This window comes from Diplotaxodon limnothrissa, linkage group LG5 (genome assembly GCF_057381915.1).
Source record: "Diplotaxodon limnothrissa isolate DT_005_m linkage group LG5, D_limnothrissa_male_GT1.1, whole genome shotgun sequence".
NCBI lineage: Eukaryota > Metazoa > Chordata > Actinopteri > Cichliformes > Cichlidae > Diplotaxodon > Diplotaxodon limnothrissa.
The window spans coordinates 23,115,633-23,137,433 of NC_140600.1; the positions used below are offsets into that span (position 1 = coordinate 23,115,633).

The following is a 21,801-nucleotide window of genomic DNA, read 5'->3' on the forward strand; positions in this document are numbered from 1 at the left end:
CTCACAGACATGGAGCTGCACATACAGACAAAAAATACTTTAGGGAAGGTTTTTCCTGCAGGGGACACACAAATCACTTTCGAGAGATTTTCTTTTCTTCCAGACGTTACCGTTTGTCGGGGGAATCTTCTCATTTATTCCCTTATTATGATCATTTTGAGTTTCACTGTAGCAACTGCGAGAATATAATCTCATTATTACAGAGAAAAACATTCACAGAAATGTGTTCATTTCACAGTATGAACTCACCACGGCACATAACGTGTTCAAGATAACAGAGGAAATGGAAACCAGTACGCACACCACCACGATCAGATCAAGAAGAATGTATGAAAGAACACATGTAACCAAATCTGTAATTGACTGAACAGATCTGAGTGCTGCAGAGTGGAGTGTGGGGATTTGGTGTCTAAATATAGGATACTGCTGCATGATTTCCTCCGCTAGGCCTGGGATTCACCCAGCTGAGAAAGAAAGAGGACAGGAAAGGAAAGGAAAGCTAGGGCCACACATTACAAGACAGATACAAGGAGAGATGTAAGCTTAGTCACATGGCTCTGCATCCATCCCCATCCATTACAACACAGTGGAGTGCCAGCAGCACAGTAATCTCTGAGGATCTGTCTATTAATGCTGGCCAGTGAACAATCTGTCTATGGTCTCACCATGCTATGAGTTGTAGTAATCAGCATCTTCGGCAGGTCTGTCAGAATGAAATCTCATATAATCCTGGCCAGGCTTAATTCCGACTTTTGGCAACTGAGGATGATTTTCTGCCAAACAAACATGTCTTTAAGTGTTTTTTCACAATACTGTTGTCCACTGTTTTCTGATATATGTCTCGTTTTTGGGGCTTTTCCCCCCCATTTTTTGTTTTTCCCTATTAATAGTTAGTAATGATAGAAACCCTATTTTTGTAGTGGGGTTTGCAATGCAGTTTCATAAGAAATTCAAGCTCTGGTGCAACCAGGTGCCACTCAACTGTGATCAAAATGCAAATTTTCACAGATCAATACATGTTGTGTAATTCATGATCCAGTTGAAAGCAGCAGAAATTTTGAAGATTCAACAGCACAGAGTTACACATATTAACACAATTCGTTTATGTAATACACCAAATTTAAAAAAAAAAAAAAAAAAGTCTTATTCAGCAGCTGGTGATAATAGACTCATCAACCAGGTCAAGGTTTTGTATGGGCTTTTTATGTGGGAGACAGAAAGCGGCAGAATAAAAGAGTTTATTCATTTTTTCTTCATATTATGTGCCTGTGGAACTTTTTTTGAAATTGATGCTGATAATGTATTTTAGAGTTGTTTTAATCTAGCGTAACAGAAACCCAGCCTTTTTAAGTTTGTGAAGCTTTAGAATTGAACAATTAAGGCCTTTAACTTACTGGTTGTCTTTTTTTCATTGTAACCTTCATTTTAAGATTTTATATATAATACAACATGACAAAAAAAAAAGCTTTAGCTTTAAATAACTTTAAGATGGTCTCACATTTGATCCTACAATACTTTGGTATACAATAGAGTTCTGATATTTAAAAGTAAGTAATATTGTGTATTTACTTTTTACCATGTTGGACATTAATTTCTCATTTTTCCTTTTATGGAGAAGATGGAGTTTTTTATGATGTGCAGAAGTACTAAAGGCAAAATAGTAAGTTCACTTAGTCTACTATAAAAATAAGATCAGGTACAACCAGTGACTGTAGAAAACAATCTTTTATACAGTCATTGGGTACAACCAAAAAGTATACTTACTGAAAAAAAGTGGATTAGAATTAAATAACCTTAAATGTTCTTTCATTTTAAAGCGCCATCTCTGCACTTGCCCAAATGCAATATATCGTATTATTTTATTTGTTATCTTTTTTTTCCTACATCTATCTCTATGGTTTAGCGCCACAATAGACTGGCCACCTCTCCACGGTGTCCAACCTGTCTGCGTCCCTGAAGTGAAAATTTAAGAAAATGGATCGATGAATTTTATTTTGTTTGATAGTCAGTTTCTTAGAAATCATAGATATCTAAAGAACAAAAAGGCCCACATGCAGTATACATCTTTCTGTAAGGCAGGTATGAGAAACCCGTTTTTATACTGTGGGCCACAACAGCCCGCTTTGATTTAATTTATATAGCACCAAATCACAACCGTCACTCCCATTCTGTCGGTATAAGGAGGTTTAACTGCACATTTAATTATTTGAAGATATCATGGTATAAGTATATATCTGTCAGCATGACTTGGGTTTAAGTTGTGGGAAATAAATGTGTAAGCTCACACTCAAAACCATGCAGTGGACAAGACTGGAGTCTTTCCGTGGCTAATTCTGGCCCCTGGGCCTTATGTTTGACACACTTACTGTAAAGGTGTTTGAGATGGTTAACTTAATCTACAGCAGTGTACGGGAGTGGCTGTACCTCAGGTGGTAGAGCAGGTCAGCTGCTAACCGGTTGGTGGTTCGATCCCAGGCTCCACCAGTCTGCATGCCAAATATCCTCGGGCAAGATACTAACCCCATGTTGCTCTCTGATGCATCCATCGGAGCGTGAATGTGTATGAATGTTAGATAGTAAGCACTTAACAATTTAGAAAAAGTGTTTGTGTGATTGGGTGAATGAATTAGTTGTATAAAGCGCTTTGAGTGCTCAGAGTAGAAAAGCGCTATATAAAAACCGGTCCATATACGACGGAAAAAATACCATGGAGAAAAAGGAAGTGTACATTCAACAAAATTGCATTTATATACATTTTGGCCTGTTTTGTATTTCCGATGCTTTTTTTTCCCTTTTATTTATATAGTTCTGCTCCAAATATATAGTTTCCAAATGCAAAAACAAAAGTGAAAGATTATGCAGAAGAGAATCAGTCAAAATCAAATCAGTGGGTCTTCTAGTTACAAGCAGACCTGTCACGTTTTCATTTGTGGAATAGAAAGGCTGTGAGTGACATCCAGTGGCTTGTCATAGACTCCAGCCTGTTGTAGAAGGACCCACCAATCAGCAGGAGGCGCTGTCACCATCCACATCTGTTCTTCTGCCGCTAACTTCCTCTCTTGGCTCCACTCTTTATCTTTTTCTGCTCGCTCGGGTTTTCTTTCTCTTCCGGTTGTCGTCTGTTCGTGTGGCAGGTATCTATTTTCCCCAACTCGGGGACTCTTAAAAAATCCTCATCAATCTGAGTGTATTTCATATGTTTGCAAAGAAACAGACAGTGATTTAGATGAGGGGCTTTCTTAATGATGGATCCATGGCAGTATTGTTTAGATGGGATCCCAAATAAAGCCTGAAAATGACGTTCAAGGCGTGTTAACGCTCTGTGTAGCAGAGCTGTAGTTTCGCAGTAGCTTCCGACCACCAGGCAGTCTTTCTAAGCACAGCCCAGCCGCACAGTCATTTTTTAAAATTATTATTTATTTCATGTGTAGTTTTATATCATAATTCTGTTGCTACCCAGAATTTTTTCCGACGGACACAGCTGGTTGAAATGAATGAAGCATCGTTAGCCACCTGATGCTAATCCAATCCCAGTTAATACTGATGATAACTACAGATTAAGGTCTGATGCGCATTTCTCCCTCATTTTCTCTACTTTTAGATTAACCAGCGTCGAAATGGCCAAGTCTAAGAACCACACAACCCACAACCAGTGTAAGTAACTGCTGAAGTAACTGTAAAGTCGTTTTACCGAGATGTGGTGCTGTTGCGTTAGCTTTGAGGTTTAGCTACTTGCCTGTAGTTAAATATTGCAAAGCTAGCTGCTTTGTATTAATTGTCGCTCCTTTTTATTTGAACAGCTCGGAAACACCACAGGAATGGCATCAAGAAGCCACGATCACAGCGATATGAATCTCTGAAGGGGGTGCGTACTGTTACAATTTTACATGTTTGTATCTTTGAAAAAAACAAAAACAAAACGGGTTTTGTGAACATGATCTGCAAGGCAAGCATGCAGCTCATGGTCAAATCCTCTGTAGTAAAGTGTGCTTTGTATAACTTTTGTAATGAAGTGAGTCGATGTTATTGCCTTAAAATGTAATATGGAGTATTTCTAAATTTAAAACGTTGCATTGGCGCTTGCTTGCAGCAGCATTTACAGTTACAGCGTTTTCTGTCAGCCTTTTCCAGTGTGCTACTGTTACTAGTGGCTTTCTAATTTGGAGAATGAATATTTTGAAAGAAAACGACAGCAATAGTATTGATAGCATTATATGCAGTGACATAATTTCAATGTGTGGACAAAAGTAGCCCAGGCAGTGTTTTCCCTGACAATTTCCTGTGAAATTATAAAATGGCTGTTTAACAAATGGTAACTCATCAGGTGTTGTACATCTGGTCAAGCTTTTTAAAGAGTAGTTTAAAGCCCTGTTTTTCCGAAATGTAATCACAATTGTAACTACTTACATCCATCATTTGTTCTTCCTAGAGTTGAGGTATTTATTTACATTTGGATCGCAGATCAGCAGCAGTTGGCGTAGCTTGATTTGATTCAATAGTGCTTTTGCATGAAGTAGCAAATACCAATCAAAAGGACCGAAACTGTGAAGCAAGCTTTTTTTCTATGTTTAGTTGGAATAGTTTTTTGCGTATTTAAGTACTGGACCCTTATTAATTAAAGTTATTAATTAATTAAAGTTATTAATTTATTTATTTTCAAGTTGTTGAAGTAATTCCCTTTGGTAACAAATCATCTCTGGAGCGTGACAAGTGGTTCATGCTCTAAGACAGGCCCTACCTAGTCTCCTTGAGGTTTCTTCCTGTTGAAAGGAAGTTTTTCTTTAGCAGTTTTGCCCAGTGCTTGCTCATAGGGTGTTTGTTGGGACAGTAGGGCCTTTACCTTGCAATATAAATTACCTTCAGGTGACTATTGTTCTGATTTTTGGAAATCCAAGTAAAACAAACATATTGAATTGAAGTATTAGCAACGTAAAGACACACCTTTGCTACAGCTGTGGGCTCGAATCATCAGAATGTGCATTCATCAATTATTTAGCTACCGCCCACCCAAGCTAATTTATTAATTCCTTAAAATGGTTGCGTTCTGGATTGATGATTAATTCAGAGACCTGCTCCCAATCAGGCATAAACACAGTGACATGACAGGCAGGTTGGTTTGAAATTATATAGATAGGCCAGTTAATTGTCATATTTATTTACTTTTTTTTTTTTTTTTTTACATTAAAGAAATTGGATCACTGCTGAAAGACCTCCTGGTTATTATTATAATCTGGTTATTAAAGTGTGTGTGTGAATGTGCAGAGTAACAGAGAGGTCCTTGGTAATTTTGGATTGTTGGATTAGGTAAGGTTTAGGTTTATCAAAGTTTCATTTAGGTTAGCACTGTTTTAATACATGATACAAAGCTGCTAACATTACTCTGTCTGCCCAAAGCTCTCGCTAACCTGTTAAAATGAAATAATTATTTTTGCATTGTGTTATTAAAGTTTATTTTGCTTCGAAGAAAACTTTCTGAACTTTCAGTTCAGTGAACCTGCTAACTACTTGTTTACTTTGTTGCAGGTGGACCCCAAGTTCCTGAGGAATATGCGCTTTGCTAAGAAGCACAACAAGAAGGGCTTGAAGGCAGCACGGAAGGCCGCTATGGAGAAATAAGCAGCTAGCCCATCACCTCATGTCTGTCAGAGTCCATTTTGTGTTACCATCATCAAAATAAAGCTATGCTTTGTTAACACACCAACATCTGATTGTTCTTTATTGAGGTTCCTGCTTCTCTCTGGTTTTATAGAATAAATTATGTTATTGGTTATTAAGGGTTTATTTCTTTCTAATGTGTCTCTAGTTTGTTCATCGAAACTGAAAGTATGTAGAAAACTGGATAATGGTTGAGTTTGAAATATTGCAAAGATTGGGGGGGGGATGGTTTTAATCAGGATAGATGAAGTTTGATTGCACAACCTCAATAGAAATAAGAACTTTCTCTAGATTTCTAAAATCACTAACAAGCTGTGACAGAAATATATTCTAATAAGGAAGGGAGTTGAATAAATCAAGTTGACTTCTAGCATCTTTTTTCCCCTTTCCTTAATCCCATGCAAAGATTTGAAACACCATGAATGGAAGTCATGAAAGTGTGATATTACCATGTGAAAACACAATCATTGCACAGGTGTTATCACATGGGTAATAACTAAAGCAATTCAACACCAGGAAGTGAAGTGATGGACCTCCTTGCTGCCAGAAAAGCTTCACCTGTCTTGACAATGATATTTACTCATTTCGTGTTTTGATGATGTTGTCAGTCTTTAACATATGGCTGCCCACTGCTTCACTGAGTGAATGGGTTAAATGCAGAGAGGAATTTCCCCACGGGGATCAATAAAGTACACTTTCTTCTTCTTTCTTTCTTTTTCTTTCATATTAGACCCAAACCGCCCATACAGTGGGGCTGAGATCTGATGACTTATAGCATTTTCACATCTTTTGTGCCCTATCCATGGCAGAGAATTGTTATTCCACAAAAAAACCTGTAGAGGTGGAGTCAACTAGAACAAATACCCCCCCCCATAAAAAAAATGCATAGAGGCTGAACATATAGTGTATAGTGTTTGTATCTTAGGAAGTAAGTTTACTGAAAATATAGGGTAGTCAAAATGTTTAAGTTTTTTTTAATTGAAAAAAAAAGTTTAAAACTTGTGGTCGATTTTTAAACCTTTAGTAGATGGCATATAGTCATAGGAATGAACAGAATAAAATATAAAAAGAAAGAACCAAAGTGGGAACAAAATATAATTTAGTCGTAGTAAAAGTTAGTTAGTAAAACAAGTAGATTAATAGTGTTTTTTAAAAACACGAATTTCGTTATTTAAAAAACAAATCACTGAATTTGAAGATAAGATTAGGAGATGTTTTTGTGGAGTTTTGTTTTTGTTTTGTTGTTCTTGTCTATGTAATTTAGCGTTTTATTTTTATTTTCATGCAACAACGTTGTTTGCCGTCCATTAGTCGTCACTTCCGCTCACGCTCTGACTCCAGCTTGCATCATTTCTCGTGTCTTGTCAGCCGGGTTCGGACAGCATGTGAGTACCTGCATTCAAACTTAGTAATGGCCTTAATATGAAGGTTTGGTCGCAGCAACACTGCGCTGTACGGCTGTCAGTGTGAGTGAGCGACTGAACGTAATTTTTAATAAACTTTGCGTTTCCTTCAGCTACAAGCTAACTAACTGAAGCGCCGACTTACTAGCTTAACCTTCCAGCTAACAACAAGGAGGCGTCATTTCTCGGATGCGAACTGACTGCTGTGGAAAATTGATTTATCAGATTTAATTATCACTTTGGTCAAATTTAGAGTGATTATATGTCGGAGGTAGAAATAACATATATCTAGGTTTGACTTCAGGGTTAAACATGATTCCTAAAAAAAAGGGACAGCATGTTTTGCTAAGAAAGTATTGAGCTCTGACAGGTTTTTGGCACATCAAAGAATGAGAGTCAGAGTTATTATAATTTTTTAGGTTTTGCATTTAGTTTACAAATTGGTTTTTCCAGTTTCAGTTTATTGTTTGAAAATGTGCTCGGTTTTAGTCCTTTTAGTTAGGGAAGTCAGTACAGGGTTACAATAAAATACAGAAGTCTGTGAGAGAAGTTAACTCACAGTGTTGCATACCTCCAAAGTCTCAATAAACATGACTCATCAGGCAAATTGTGATTATTATTATTATTATTTTCTTTTTTTTACTAATCTAACAAATACTAAAACTACTGTAGTTTTGTGTTATTATTTTTGTTAACTTTTTTTTTTCGCATGCAGCTTTAGATTTTAGTTTTATTTTTAGTTAAGAACCTTTATCAGAGGAGCGTGAAAGGCATTCATTTAGAAAATATGCTTACAGGTAGTTTCGTTAGGCGTTGGCTCTGTTTAGTTATTTGATCAGAAACTTTTGCGTAGTGGAGTCTAAAAGTTTTTACCTTGAAAGTGAGATTTAATTATTCACTTTTATAAAATAGGCATAACTAGGGATATTTTAATAGGTGATTCTTTATAGTTCTAGTTTGTTAATGCATTAAAAAAAATTGTGCATGTGATGATCTTGGCAGGAAGTACAAACTATAATTCCTGTTCTGTGAGTGTAACATTTGAGTTTTGTTTGTCCTCACAGACGCAATGGTGGAGCGGGTTCCTGAAAACATTAACTTTCCCTCTGAAGAGGAGAAGATTATAAACTTTTGGAATGAAAAGGACTGCTTCCAGGAATGCCTCAAACAGTCCAAGAACAGACCCAGGTAAGTCCAGTTGCAAATTTCCATGTTCTTCTTGTATCTGTATGGGTTTTCTCTAGGTGCTCCCATTTCCTAACGAACAAAACATATTTACACACAAGCTGTGAATAACCTAAGATAATACTGAAATTTGGTTGAAGTGTGTTTAGATTAAGTTAGCTTTTTGCTTGGAATGTGTTGGTTCGGACAATCTCCAGTATAAACGTCTAAAAATCCACCATTTATTATAACTTATTGTAAAACACTTACGAACAGTTCTTTTAAATGTAATAGTCATAGTATAGTCAATATATGACTTATAGCTGCTAACAATCTGTATTTGAGCAGACATAATTTTGTTGTATCGCTTTAATGCTGGGTGTTTTATAAGTCAAGTCAAGTCAACTTTATTTGTCAATTCTGCCACATGTACAGGACATACACAGAATAGAAATTGCGTTACTCTCAAACCCTAGTGATTAGAAAAATGCAAATAAAATAATTAAAAAGTAAAAATTTAAATAAATACAATACAATTTTACGTATAACAAAAAAAAGCTATGCAATATACAATATACAATATTCAAGTAAGAAGGCATAGTGGTGCAAAATAGGCAAATAGTGCAAATGGAGATTTAGTAGTGTACGGTAAGAGATAGTGTAACAGCAAAGTCTTATGAGGTAATGGCAGTCCAATGCTCCACAAAGTGACTGGAGCAGGCCAGTGAGTGCGTCAGAGAGTGAGTGTGTGTGTGTGTGTGACAGAGTTCAGTGAGACCGTGGTGGAGAAGAGGGGAGAGGGGGGCAGAATCGGGAGGGAGTTTAGCTTCCTGACAGCCTGATGGATGAAGCTGTCCTTGGTTTGGTTTTAAGCGTTCTGGCAGCTGGTAACAGCCAGAGAAAATAGTTGTATTTCCTGATTGTCCAGTTTTATTTCTTACCAGTGTCTGAGTCATGTGAGGTCCATTGGAAAAAACAAGGTAGCTATGAAAAGTGTGTATGGTGTATGGTAGTATAATATCAGAAAGCACAAATACTGTGTTATCATTGCGTCACAGCTATGATGTTCTAGATTCAAACCTGATTATCAGCTGGGCCTTTTCTGTTAGAAATTTGCATATTCTTCTTGTATCTGTATGTTTGTTTGTTTATTATGTTTGTTTGTTTGTTTGTTTTTGGAGTCAGCTCCAGCCCCTCGTTGACCTTGACTGGATAAGTGGTTAAGAAAATAACCTGTTGTTTACCTCAGGTTAAAACTTGGCTCTCAAAAAAAGTGTAATGAAAGTCAAAGTGAAAGTAAAGTGTTACACTTTCCATTATTCTTTCATAGCTTAGGATCATATCTGTGTTATTTTCATATTCATTCTTTAAATTTGACTTGCAGATCAAATCAGGAAGCTTTTCTCAATCTACACTCTTAACTAAAGTTAAAACATTTATTTTCATCAGCAACTGTGAGAAGGTTATTTATGCTTTAATTACATGGAGACTGGATTACTGTAATTCATTATATATTGAATTGAGTAAAAACACTAATATCACAGTTGTTATTACTGGTGTGTCAAAGTGCAGCTCCTAGACTCCTGACTGGTACCTGGAAGGATGATCATATTTTGCCTGTTTTTAAATCGTTACACTGGCTTTTTGTGAAAATATTATTACTCATATATAAGTGATTGTAAGAAAATGATCCAGGTTATGACCCATGTCGTTCACTTAGATATCTCACTCAGATATCCTGTGTCCCACATTGCTCACTCCAGCGATAAGCAGATTTTAGTAATTGCAAATTCCTTATTGTCTCATATTCCTGACCGGAGATTGTCTCATACAGCCCAAGTCCAAAACTCTGGAATTGGGTCATCTACCTACTAATAGTATTTAAATACCAGCTGAAATCATACCTCTTTTTAATAGCTTTCTCAGATTCTGACTTACAGTGTCATTCTCCCTAATGTGTCTCTCTTATTATTTTATGATTTATTATTCTCTAAATATTAAAACTTTGTGCCTTTTCATTTGATTATTTTTATTGGTCTTAAATGATTTGTTTTTCTTTTAAGTATTGATAGATTTATTTGCTGTGTGCTGTATAAATAAATGTATAGCATGTTGCGAGTTTGTTTTACCAGTTAACAAAAATGCTGTTCCACATAGAAGTATTCAAGATTTGCATTTGCTACCTATCTCTCAAACCAGGTACACCTTCTACGATGGACCTCCCTTTGCTACTGGTCTACCCCACTATGGTCACATCTTAGCTGGTACCATCAAGGACATTGTTACTCGCTTTTACCACCAGAGTGGCTTCTATGTGGACCGGCGCTTTGGATGGGACTGTCATGGCCTACCTGTGGTAAGAATTTGCCATAGCTGTCTTTTTAATGTTTCAATTCAATGTTACAATGTGGTCTGTTAATATTTAGTATTTGTCAAATCCTGTGTGTTTTATGTAGGAGTATGAGATTGATAAGACTTTGGGGATCAAAGGACCAGAAGATGTGGCCAAAATGGGCATTGCTGAGTACAACAAGCAATGCCGAAGCATTGTAATGAGATACTCCAACGAGTGGGAGGTGAGTCCAGTGTATCTGACTAAGAGCAAAACACAGTTTACACTAAATAGTTGGGCTAGGTTCATGTTGAATGTTGTGGTGAATTCCTTGCCATTTGTAAGCCTGCATAACGAGTGACCTTCTAAAGTAGTTGTAAATATGTGTTACCTCTAAATTCATATCATAAAAATCTATAACAAATCGCCCTGCATATATTTACCATGGTAATTTGTTCTTTTCATTTTCACGTGCGTTTGTAATTGTATCTAGGCTTCAGTAAAGCGAATGGGACGATGGATTGACTTCCAAAATGACTACAAGACCCTTTACCCATGGTTCATGGAGACTGTCTGGTATGTATGTAAAAAGGGGAAAAAATGCACGTTTTTATAAAGACTTGTTTTGACTGCAGCAATTGCAAAAACATGGTGTGGGGCTATGGAAGGGTGCTTTTGGATTGGCAATGTGCAAATTTCTGAACACAAATGCAGCCAGTTTATTTCAACAATGAGCAGCAGAATCTACCAAGAGCAGTGCAAATCAATGAAATGCACCTGAAAGAGAATCTGTATATTCATGGGGACTAAGTAGGGTCTCTGAGGTTTTGGGTAGCTGTTATCTGGCTAAATCTGACAGCTCAGGCAGAACGCAGGATTTATCCTGAGAGGGGGTGCTTTGTCATTAAATAAGACCAACACGCATGATGTGTGTCAGACACACAAACCATTACTTCATGTTAGGTCCTGACTATTCGGGCATTAAGTTGCAAATACAGTGGGGCAAAAAAGTATTTAGTCAGCCACCGATTGTGCAAGTTCCCCCACTTAAAATGATGACAGAGGTCAGTAATTTGCACCAGAGGTACACTTCAACTGTGAGAGACAGAATGTGAAAAAAAAATCCATGAATCCACATGGTAGGATTTGTAAAGAATTTATTCGTAAATCAGGGTGGAAAATAAGTATTTGGTCAATAACAAAAATACAACTCAATACTTTGTAACATAACCTTTGTTGGCAATAACAGAGGTCAAACGTTTACTATAGGTCTTTACCAGGTTTGCACACACAGTAGCTGGTATTTTGGCCCATTCCTCCATGCAGATCTTCTCGAGAGCAGTGATGTTTTGGGGCTGTCGCCGAGCAACACGGACTTTCAACTCCCGCCACAGATTTTCTATGGGGTTGAGGTCTGGAGACTGGCTAGGCCACTCCAGGACTTTCAAATGCTTCTTACGGAGCCACTCCTTTGTTGCCCGGGCGGTGTGTTTTGGATCATTGTCATGTTGGAAGACCCAGCCTCGTTTCATCTTCAAAGTTCTCACTGATGGAAGGAGGTTTTGGCTCAAAATCTCACGATACATGGCCCCATTCATTCTGTCCTTAACACGGATCAGTCGTCCTGTCCCCTTGGCAGAAAAACAGCCCCTTAGCATGATGTTTCCACCCCCATGCTTCACAGTAGGTATGGTGTTCTTGGGATGCAACTCAGTATTCTTCGTCCTCCAAACACGACGACTTGAGTTTATACCAAAAAGTTCTACTTTGGTTTCATCTGACCACATGACATTCTCCCAATCCTCTGCTGTATCATCCATGTGCTCTCTGGCAAACTTCAGACGGGCCTGGACATGCACTGGCTTCAGCAGCGGAACACATCTGGCACTGCGGGATTTGATTCCCTGCCGTTGTAGTGTGTTACTGATGGTGACCTTTGTTACTTTGGTCCCAGCTCTCTGCAGGTCATTCACCAGGTCCCCCCGTGTGCTTCTGGGATCTTTGCTCACCGTTCTCATGATCATTTTGACCCCACGGGATGAGATCTTGCGTGGAGCCCCAGATCGAGGGAGATTATCAGTGGTCTTGTATGTCTTCCATTTTCTGATGATTGCTCCCACAGTTGATTTTTTCACACCAAGCTGCTTGCCTATTGTAGATTCACTCTTCCCAGTCTGGTGCAGGTCTACAATACTTTTCCTGGTGTCCTTCGAAAGCTCTTTGGTCTTGGCCATGGCGGAGTTTGGAGTCTGACTGTTTGAGGCTGTGGACAGGTGTCTTTTATACAGATGATGAGTTCAAACAGGTGCCATTCATACAGGTAACGAGTGGGGGACAGAAAAGCTTCTTACAGAAGACGTTACAGGTCTGTGAGAGCCAGAGATTTTCCATGTTTGAGGTGACCAAATACTTATTTTCCACCCTGATTTACGAATAAATTCTTTACAAATCCTACCATGTGGATTCATGGATTTTTTTTTCACATTCTGTCTCTCACAGTTGAAGTGTACATCTGGTGCAAATTACTGACCTCTGTCATCATTTTAAGTGGGGGAACTTGCACAATCAGTGGCTGACTAAATACTTTTTTGCCCCACTGTATATGCTGTACTCTTGAGTTTTTGGTTTCTTTTTCTCTGCATGCTTTGTGACAGTGCAGTTGTTTGTTTTAGCCAACCGAAGTAATCAGACTGATCTGGTTGCACCAGCTTCTGCAAAATCCCAAAATACATTCAGTGAGACTTGACCATTATGTTGTAGAATTTAAACAATTGCCTGTTGTGTTCTATGTCAGTGTGATCCCACACCAATTCAGTAATGTTGTCTGATATGGTAAATGGATACTTATTATAGTGCTTTTCTACTCCAGTTGAACACTCAAAATATTTTGTTTTTCCATTCTATGTTCAGATTTTTTTTCTATCCATCTATGCTTTTACTACGTGGGCAGTATGTTTGGGATCATTGTAATGAATGAAAATGAAGCTGTTGCCAATCACATGCTTTACTGGTGGTATTGCATGGTGGTGTGACAGTACTTTGCAGCCTTCATAGTTCAATCAATTTCGACAAGCTCTTCAATGCCACTGGCTGAAATGCAACCCCAAACCATGGCAGAACCTCCACGTGTCTTACAAATCACTGTAGACACTCACTGTTGTATCTGTCTCCTGACCTCCTCCATACATATTGATGAGGAGAAATCTCCAGTTTGGATTCTTCACTCAGTCAGACCTGCTGTCACTGATTTTCAGTCCAGTTCTTGTGCAATTTGGCATACCCCAGGCTTTTCTCTATGTTTCCCTTCCTTAAGAGTAGATTCTTGACAGCTATCCTTCCACTGAGAGCATTTCTGATGAAGCTTCAGTGAAAAGCAGATAGAGGGACAGATGCATCTCTCAGGTTTTCCATAAAACTTTACAGCATGCTGAGATACACGATTTTTCATCTAAAATTTGCTCTTTCTCAAAGAATCTGAAAGAATTGGTTCTCCTCTAAGTTTGACATAACATAACATTGACAATAACAGACAACTTGCAGGTGTAAGAAACTACAACTAAAAGGCTTTTTGTCAATTTTTAACCAACAAATTATTGAGTTGACCTTGAATACCTTGGTGGATACAATACATAATTTAACAAGTAACTTTACCCCACTCTACACCCCTACAAAGTTTTATCAGAATTCATTCAAAACCTTTTAAGCTTTTGTGTTTAAAGACAAAAGTGCATGCAAACACTATGAGGTGTGGCTCAAGAGATTTGCACGCTATTGAAAATGAAAGTTATTTATGGATATAGAGCCCTCTGCATGTACACTCAAAATCTTAACAAGTATATTTGTCTTATTTCTAGTTAAAATATCTCATTACACTTAAAATAAGACAAAATCAGCTACAAAGCAACATTCCAGTAAGCTATATGAACTTGTTTCAAGACAGTGAATCTTGTAACTAGAGAAAAACTAAATAATTTTCACTTGTTTCATTGGCAGATTTCTTTTCACTTATTTCAAGTCAAAATATCTTGTATTAAGTGAAAAAAGCAACATGTTTAGCTTGTGTTAGTCAGTTGTTTTCTTCCTTCAGATGCTCAATGTCAAGACTTCCTCTGTAACATTTAAATAGCCATGTTGGATATCCTCTGGATATTCTTACACCAGAGAAGAGCTCCTTAACTGCAGGACTACAACGCCTGTGGATTTATTTCCAATATTTGTCGCATCTGCGGCAGATTTACTGCTGACTCTGATCAGGAAAGTGAGACGTCGAAAGAGAGGTAAGCGAGCCGGCGTACTCGTGCGTTTGAGGAGACGCGGACTGAGAACGGCCCTTCCTGGGATCTTCCTTTCTAATGTACGCTCACTCTGGAATAAGATAGACGAACTGGCCCTGATGAGAAGCATGAACAGAGACTTTGCCTCCTCCTGTGTCTTATGTTTTACGGAGTCGTGGCTCAGTGAGGACATCCCGGACTGCGCGCTCAAGCTGGAGGGCTTTCATCTGCTGCGCGCGGACCGGCAGGCCGCTCTCTCCGGTAAAACCAAAGGTGGAGGTGTCTGCTTCTACATCAATAGTGGCTGGTGCACAGATGTAACAGTGATTGCTCAGCACTGCTCTCCCTCTCTGGAATATCTTTTTATTCACTGCAAACCGTTTTATTCTCCGCGGGAGTTTGCTTCATTCATCCTGGCCGCTGTTTACATCCCGCCAGACGCGGATGCGCAAGCAGCTCAGTGCGCACTCGCAGAGCAGATTCTCCACATGGAGCGGACATACCCGGACTCTCTCATCATTGCTCTTGGGGACTTTAACAAAGCCAATCTGAGCCATGAGCTTCCGAAATACAAGCAGTATATTAAATGCCCGACCAGAGAGGAGAGGACATTGGACCACTGCTACAGCACGATCAGCGGGGCCTATCGCGCGGTGCCGCGCGCTTCACTCGGACTTTCTGACCACGTCATGATCCACCTGATCCCCACGTACAGACAGAGGCTGAAGCTCTCCAAACCTGTCGTGAGGACCAAAAAACTGTGGAGCAACGAGGCTGTGGAGGAGCTTCGCACGTGTTTGGAGACCACAGACTGGGACACAATGAAGGCTGCTTCTAACAGCTTGGACGAGTTTACGGACACTGTCACCTCCTATATCCACTTCTGTGAGGACAGCATTGTGCCATCACGCACCAGGGTGAGTTATAACAATGACAAACCCTGGTTTACTCCTAAACTCAAAAAGCTGTGGCTGGAAAAGAGTAAGGCGTTCAGAAGCGGAGACAGGGACTGCTACAGAGAGGCCAAGTACAGGTTCACTAAAGAAGTGGACATTGCCAAACATCAGCACTCTGAGAAGATGCAGCAGCAGATCTCAGAGAATGACTCGGCCTCTGTGTGGAAAGGTTTTAGGAATATTACAAACTACAAGCCTAAAACCCCCCACTCCACTGATGACTTGCTCTTAGCCAACACCCTCAACGACTTTTACTGCCGTTTTGACGAGCCATCAGGCAGCCTTCACACCTCCAACGACCCCAACAATAGAGGCACTTTGGACACTCATTCCCCCACCTCTCCCCCCTCCATAGAGCCATCACCACCTTCAAACTGTTCACCTGCAACACCCGCCCCCTCACCCCACACAAAAGAGGATTTCACACCACCTCCTCCGACCACAACTCTTCATATTCATGAAGCAGATGTGAGGAAGCAGTTTAGGAGTCTGAATGCTCGGAAAGCTCCCGGCCCAGACGGTGTGTCTCCTGCCACCCTCAGACACTGTGCAAACGAGCTGGCCCCAGTGTTTTCTGGCATCTTCAACTCCTCACTGCAGGCATGTCATGTGCCTGCCTGCTTCAAGTCCTCTACCATAATCCCTGTCCCCAAGAAACCTAGGATCACTGGACTAAATGACTACAGACCCGTGGCTCTGACATCTGTGGTCATGAAGTCATTTGAGCGCCTAGTTCTCTCCCATCTCAAGACCCTCACGGCCCCCCTCCTGGACCCCCTGCAGTTTGCATATAGAGCCAACAGGTCTGTAGACGACGCCATCAACATGGCCCTACACTTCATCCTGCAGCATCTGGACTCCCCAGGAACCTACGCCAGGATCCTGTTTGTGGACTTCAGCTCTGCCTTCAACACCATCCTTCCAGACCATCTCCGAGGCAAGCTTTCCCAGATGAATGTGCCTGATCCCATCTGCCGGTGGATCACTGACTTCCTGACGGACAGGAAGCAGCACGTGAGGCTGGGAAAGAATGTCTCGGACTCCCGGACCATCAGCACCGGCTCCCCTCAGGGCTGTGTTCTTTCTCCTCTGCTCTTCTCCCTGTACACCAACTGCTGCACCTCCACCCACCAGTCTGTCAAGCTAATCAAGTTCGCAGATGACACCACCGTCATTGGGCTCATCTCGGACGGGGACGAGTCTGCCTACAGGAGGGAGGTTGAACGTCTGGTGTCTTGGTGCAGCCACAACAACCTGGTGCTGAATGCCCAGAAGACAGTGGAGATTGTTGTGGACTTCAGGAAGCACACAGCCCCACTCCCCCCCATCATCCTGACTGACACCCCCATCACCTCTGTGGACTCATTCCGCTTCCTGGGTACCACCATCACCCAGGACCTGAAGTGGGAGCCCACCATCACCTCCGTCATCAAGAAAGCCCAGCAGAGGATGTACTTCCTGAGGCAGCTGAAGAAATTCAACCTGCCAACACGGACGATGATGCAATTCTACACTGCAATCATCGAGTCCATCCTCACCTCCTTCATCACCGTGTGGTACGCTGGAGCCACTATCAGGGACAAACAGAGACTGCAGCGTGTTGTGCGCTCTGCTGAGAAGGTGATTGGCTGCAGACTCCCATCTCTGCAGGACCTGTACACCTCCAGGACACTGGGGCGTGCAGCTCGGATCTCAGCTGACCCTTCTCACCCTGGACACAGTCTGTTTGACCTGCTCCCCTCAGGCAGGAGGCTCCGGTCCATTCGCACCAGAACCTCTCGCCACAAGAACAGTTTCTTCCCCTCTGCTGTTGGACACATGAACAATAACCACATGATTGTCCCCGCCACTAACACATGACCCTACGCTGTGTCACTGCATCATTTCATGTTTGGCACTGATCACCACCTGCACTCATGTATATATCTTTCTACGTAGCACTCATAATTCTTATTCTCATGTATATATCTCATGTATATCTCATGCACATATCTTTCTTTCTACATAGCACTTTAATTCTTATTGTCTGCACTGAAGCACCGCAGCAATTTCCTAATGTTGTAAACCTCAACATCTGGCAATAAACCCATTCTGATTCTGATTCTGATTCTGATTGAGGGCAGGAAATATGCTCTGTTCTACACATTTAGGTTTGTGAACAGTCAAAACAACATTGTGTTCACATAACATTGTGCACAGCTTTCGTAGTTTATTGCATATTAAGATAAATGTAGAAGAGTGCAAGTCCCAGCTTTATGTCTTTGTATGCAGTGCTTGTGCACTGTTATATATTGTAATACTTGCATCAGAATTCACTCTCTGGTGATAATAGATGATGCATTTGATGCAAAATATATCTATGGATTCCCTGTGAGAAGTGAGGATGAGCATCCCTTTGCACTCATATTGGTTATTAATTAAAGGCTTTAGCAGGAAAATAAGTTTTGAAATTCGTCAGTAATACAGCCTGTGGGAGAATATAAAATGGTCTTTAACTTAACCTTCTCTCATTTCTTCTCACCACTGGCCCATGACCTGACTCTTTTCATAAATGCTCTGTCATATTTGATGAATGCTATGTGGGAAATCAGTCTGAACGATTTTTAACTGTTACCAGAGAGATAAAGCTAACAATTTTATGTATTCATGTGTGAAACTGTTGCAATTTAACTTACTAGACACAGAATCTTTGAAACTTGTTGCGTTTTGTGGAGTTGATGTTTTCTTCTTTATTTTAAAATGTTTGTTTTCTTTCTCTCAGGTGGGTTTTTAAACAGCTGTATGACAAGGGTCTGGTGTACCGAGGTGTCAAAGTTATGCCTTTCTCCACTGCCTGCAACACCCCCTTGTCCAACTTTGAGGCCAATCAGAACTACAAGGTTGGCACAGAACATTACCTCTTTACATATTTGCTGGTGTAATGTAACATGGCTATTGTTGCCTCTATTGTAAGTGCAGGTACTGTACTTCTTAAAACAAAGTTGACCTTGTTTCTATGCTTAATGCTTGTCTCCAGGATGTTCAGGACCCCTCGGTGATTGTCAACTTCCCACTGGTTGAGAATGAGGATGTTGCTTTGATTGCCTGGACAACCACACCATGGACACTGCCGAGCAACCTGGCCCTGTGTGTGAACCCAGAATTACTTTATGTCAAGGTCAAAGGTGAGCAAAGAACATAGCACACATCTTGTGCTACAACAATAATAATAATGGATTGGATTTATATAGCGCTTTTCAAGGCACCCAAAGCGCTTTACAATACCACTATTCATTCACTCTCACATTCACACACTGGTGGAGGCAAGCTACGGTTGTAGCCACACACAGAAGCGAGGCTGCCATATCGCGCCATCGGCCCCTCTGGCCAACACCAGTAGGCGGTAGGGTAAAGTGTCTTGCCCAAGGACGCAACGACCAGGACAGAGAGCCCGGGGATCGAACCGGCGACCTTCCGGTTACAGATACGCTTCCCAACCCCCTGAGCCACGGTCTCCCCCAAGGGTTGCTGTTTCTTCAAGTCATTGCAGTTATGCACCTCGTTCCTTACAATCAGTGGTTTTACACTTTTTTAACTCAGCCAATTACTAAATGCTACAGTAAAGAGGAGCAGGTCACTGTAACTGTAAAAATGTAAACGAGGAATGCAGCAGAAAATAGTTAATCTTGTAAATTGGTAGATCAGTATATTTATTTTACCACTTAATGCATACTTGGTATTATCATTTATTGATAACATGACATATGTGCTCTTAATGATTGATACAGTTGAGTATAAGTGAAGTGAAGTGCATTCAAAAATGATTCTGTTTTATGTGAGGAGTGAGTGATTTCTCCCTGTGATGAATGCCAATAGACGTTAGTTGCTTTATCAGCAATTTAGCCTAAAACAGACTTGGCTAAGGAGAATTAAGAGTCTAAAGAACAAATGTATTCATTTTTTGTATCGTCTACTGTAGTGTTTCCCAACCTTTGGGAGCCACGGCACATATTTCACATTAGAGAAATCACACGGCAAACAAAAATGTCACCAAAAGCATATTGATGATTTTTCTCCATGCACCAGGCATAGCGGTTTGTCCCCAGTATACCTTTTTTTGCTTTCTTCTGACCACTACTCTTGCTAGGGCCTTCATCTGGGTTGAAATTTTCTCCAGGACCCAGGTCAGATTGACTACTTTTTCGTTTCAAATATTTATTTATTGCTATTATGCTCAGTGTTATCTCACTTGCAGCATGTCCTCTTCTGTTTACTGGCAGTTGGCAATCTATTTAATTGGAACAACAGGTTGTACTGCCCTCTAGCGGAAGAGAATGTAATTGTTCTGCCCATTACTCACGCAGGTCGCTTAGAGTACCAGTCAGGTGAAACCACATAATCTTCCACGGTACACCTGATCATTTCTTGCGGGACAGTGGTTGGGAAACACTGATCTACTGAATGCATATAAATTCCAGTGGCACTGTGACACATTTAGTTTATGGAACTGTTAACTGCACAGTCTCATTTTGTGACATTAGCAGTATACGGCATAGCAATTTCAGCATATGTAACCTTCAGCTGAAAATTTCTCTCACTCTTATCATATCGCCATGATAGAATCATGGAACATGGTGATTAAAGGCAGCTAAGGCCAGCTGTGTTTAGTGAAGTTGTTTCGTAATCTAGCCAGGTTAAATAAAGAAAACAAATAACAGCCACCTTTGTGCTGCTGAAAACTCTAGCTTCAGGCTCGACATACCACTCTAACCCATTAATCTTCCTTTGCAGTGCACCACTCAGGACAACTAGTTTTGTTAAATGATAGTGCTTAAATGCTGATGCCTGAGGCAAAACTTTTCTGACTGAAAATCTTGTTTCCCTTGTGGCTTTAGTGTTTTGGACCACAGTATCAGCTGATAGATGTTTGTTTTCTTTTAATTCAGAAAGAACAAACAAGAACAAATTAGCTGAAGAGGAGTGCTGCCTTTGCAAATTGCACCCGTAGGAAATAATGGACCCGTAATGTGTTGGTGTGACTGGAACTTTGTTTTTATCTTCAAACAAAACACACAGGCAGTAACTTGCATGAACATCAGTTATGATCATGCAGGATTTATCCTTAAGTGAAAATACAATCACCCACCTAAATTGCTCCTTTCAGGTTTAAACAACAGAATCTTACATAAGAGTGTTTGTGCTAATGGCCAACATGCATTAAAGTAAAGGCATTAAAGTATTTTTGCAATTTTAAGCAATAACTTTTAAACAGAAAACTTTCTCTATAGTCTGCAAAAAAAGAGAGTACAGCTAGACTACAATTTAATATATTACAGATGTTTTGTTTACTAGTTAAAAGACACATTTTTAACAACCTTAATCCAGTTTTTATTCTGCTGAACAACAATACTGTACACAAACCCATTTTCCAGTTTCTTAATGAAAACTAATGCAGAAGTCTAATTCAACATTCTTACAATAAATCCTGCTTTCTTGAAGGTCACAGGGGTTAATGGAAGTTTCAGAAAAAGTGTTTGTTTTTGTTTGTCATGATTTAGTTTGCGGTGCTGTTATTTTGTTCAGTCCATTCATTTTAATTAATTGCATGGCTGTTGTATAAAGAGCTACACCAATGAAAGCTAGTTGATGAAACAAAGTAGGCATTTTTTCCCCAATTTTTTTAAATGCAAAAATACAAAACTTTTGCAATAATTAGAGGGTTAATTAATTATATTTATATAGCCATATACAGTGGGGCAAAAAAGTATTTAGTCAGCCACCGATTGTGCAAGTTCCCCCACCTAAAATGATGACAGAGGTCAGTAATTTGCACCAGAGGTACACTTCAACTGTGAGAGACAGAATGTGAAAAAAAAATCCATGAATCCACATGGTAGGATTTGTAAAGAATTTATTCGTAAATCAGGGTGGAAAATAAGTATTTGGTCAATAACAAAAATACAACTCAATACTTTGTAACATAACCTTTGTTGGCAATAACAGAGGTCAAACGTTTACTATAGGTCTTTACCAGGTTT

At 39.9% G+C, this 21,801-nt stretch overlaps 2 protein-coding genes across 2 annotated transcripts in view; both read left to right on the forward strand.

Annotated features, from left to right (window-relative positions):
- Positions 1-3,074: 3,074 nt before the first annotated feature.
- On the forward strand, positions 3,075-5,719 carry rpl29 (ribosomal protein L29). Its single transcript, XM_085354285.1, has 4 exons — positions 3,075-3,134; positions 3,602-3,654; positions 3,801-3,865; positions 5,524-5,719. The coding sequence occupies exons 2-4, from the start codon at positions 3,618-3,620 to the stop codon at positions 5,614-5,616; spliced, it is 195 nt and encodes a 64-aa protein (XP_085210411.1). The 5' UTR covers positions 3,075-3,134; positions 3,602-3,617; the 3' UTR covers positions 5,617-5,719.
- A 1,271-nt stretch (positions 5,720-6,990) lies between these two features.
- The window catches only part of iars1 (isoleucyl-tRNA synthetase 1), a 64,014-nt gene continuing 49,203 nt past the window's right edge, over positions 6,991-21,801 (forward strand). The window contains exons 1-7 of the mRNA XM_085354287.1: positions 6,991-7,040; positions 8,123-8,246; positions 10,422-10,578; positions 10,679-10,798; positions 11,048-11,130; positions 18,546-18,663; positions 18,801-18,948. Coding sequence (XP_085210413.1) covers positions 8,128-8,246; positions 10,422-10,578; positions 10,679-10,798; positions 11,048-11,130; positions 18,546-18,663; positions 18,801-18,948 — 745 coding nt within the window. The 5' untranslated portion in view covers positions 6,991-7,040; positions 8,123-8,127. The remainder of the gene's footprint in view (positions 7,041-8,122; positions 8,247-10,421; positions 10,579-10,678; positions 10,799-11,047; positions 11,131-18,545; positions 18,664-18,800; positions 18,949-21,801) is intronic.

Excerpts from the sequence above, each read along its gene's own strand:
- rpl29 (XM_085354285.1), top strand. The coding sequence starts at position 3,618 with ATGGCCAAGTCTAAGAACCACACAACCCACAACCAGT. Across the intron at positions 3,655-3,800 it reads CCACACAACCCACAACCAGT|CTCGGAAACACCACAGGAAT; the intron begins GTAAGTAACTGC and ends TTATTTGAACAG. Across the intron at positions 3,866-5,523 it reads GATATGAATCTCTGAAGGGG|GTGGACCCCAAGTTCCTGAG; the intron begins GTGCGTACTGTT and ends ACTTTGTTGCAG.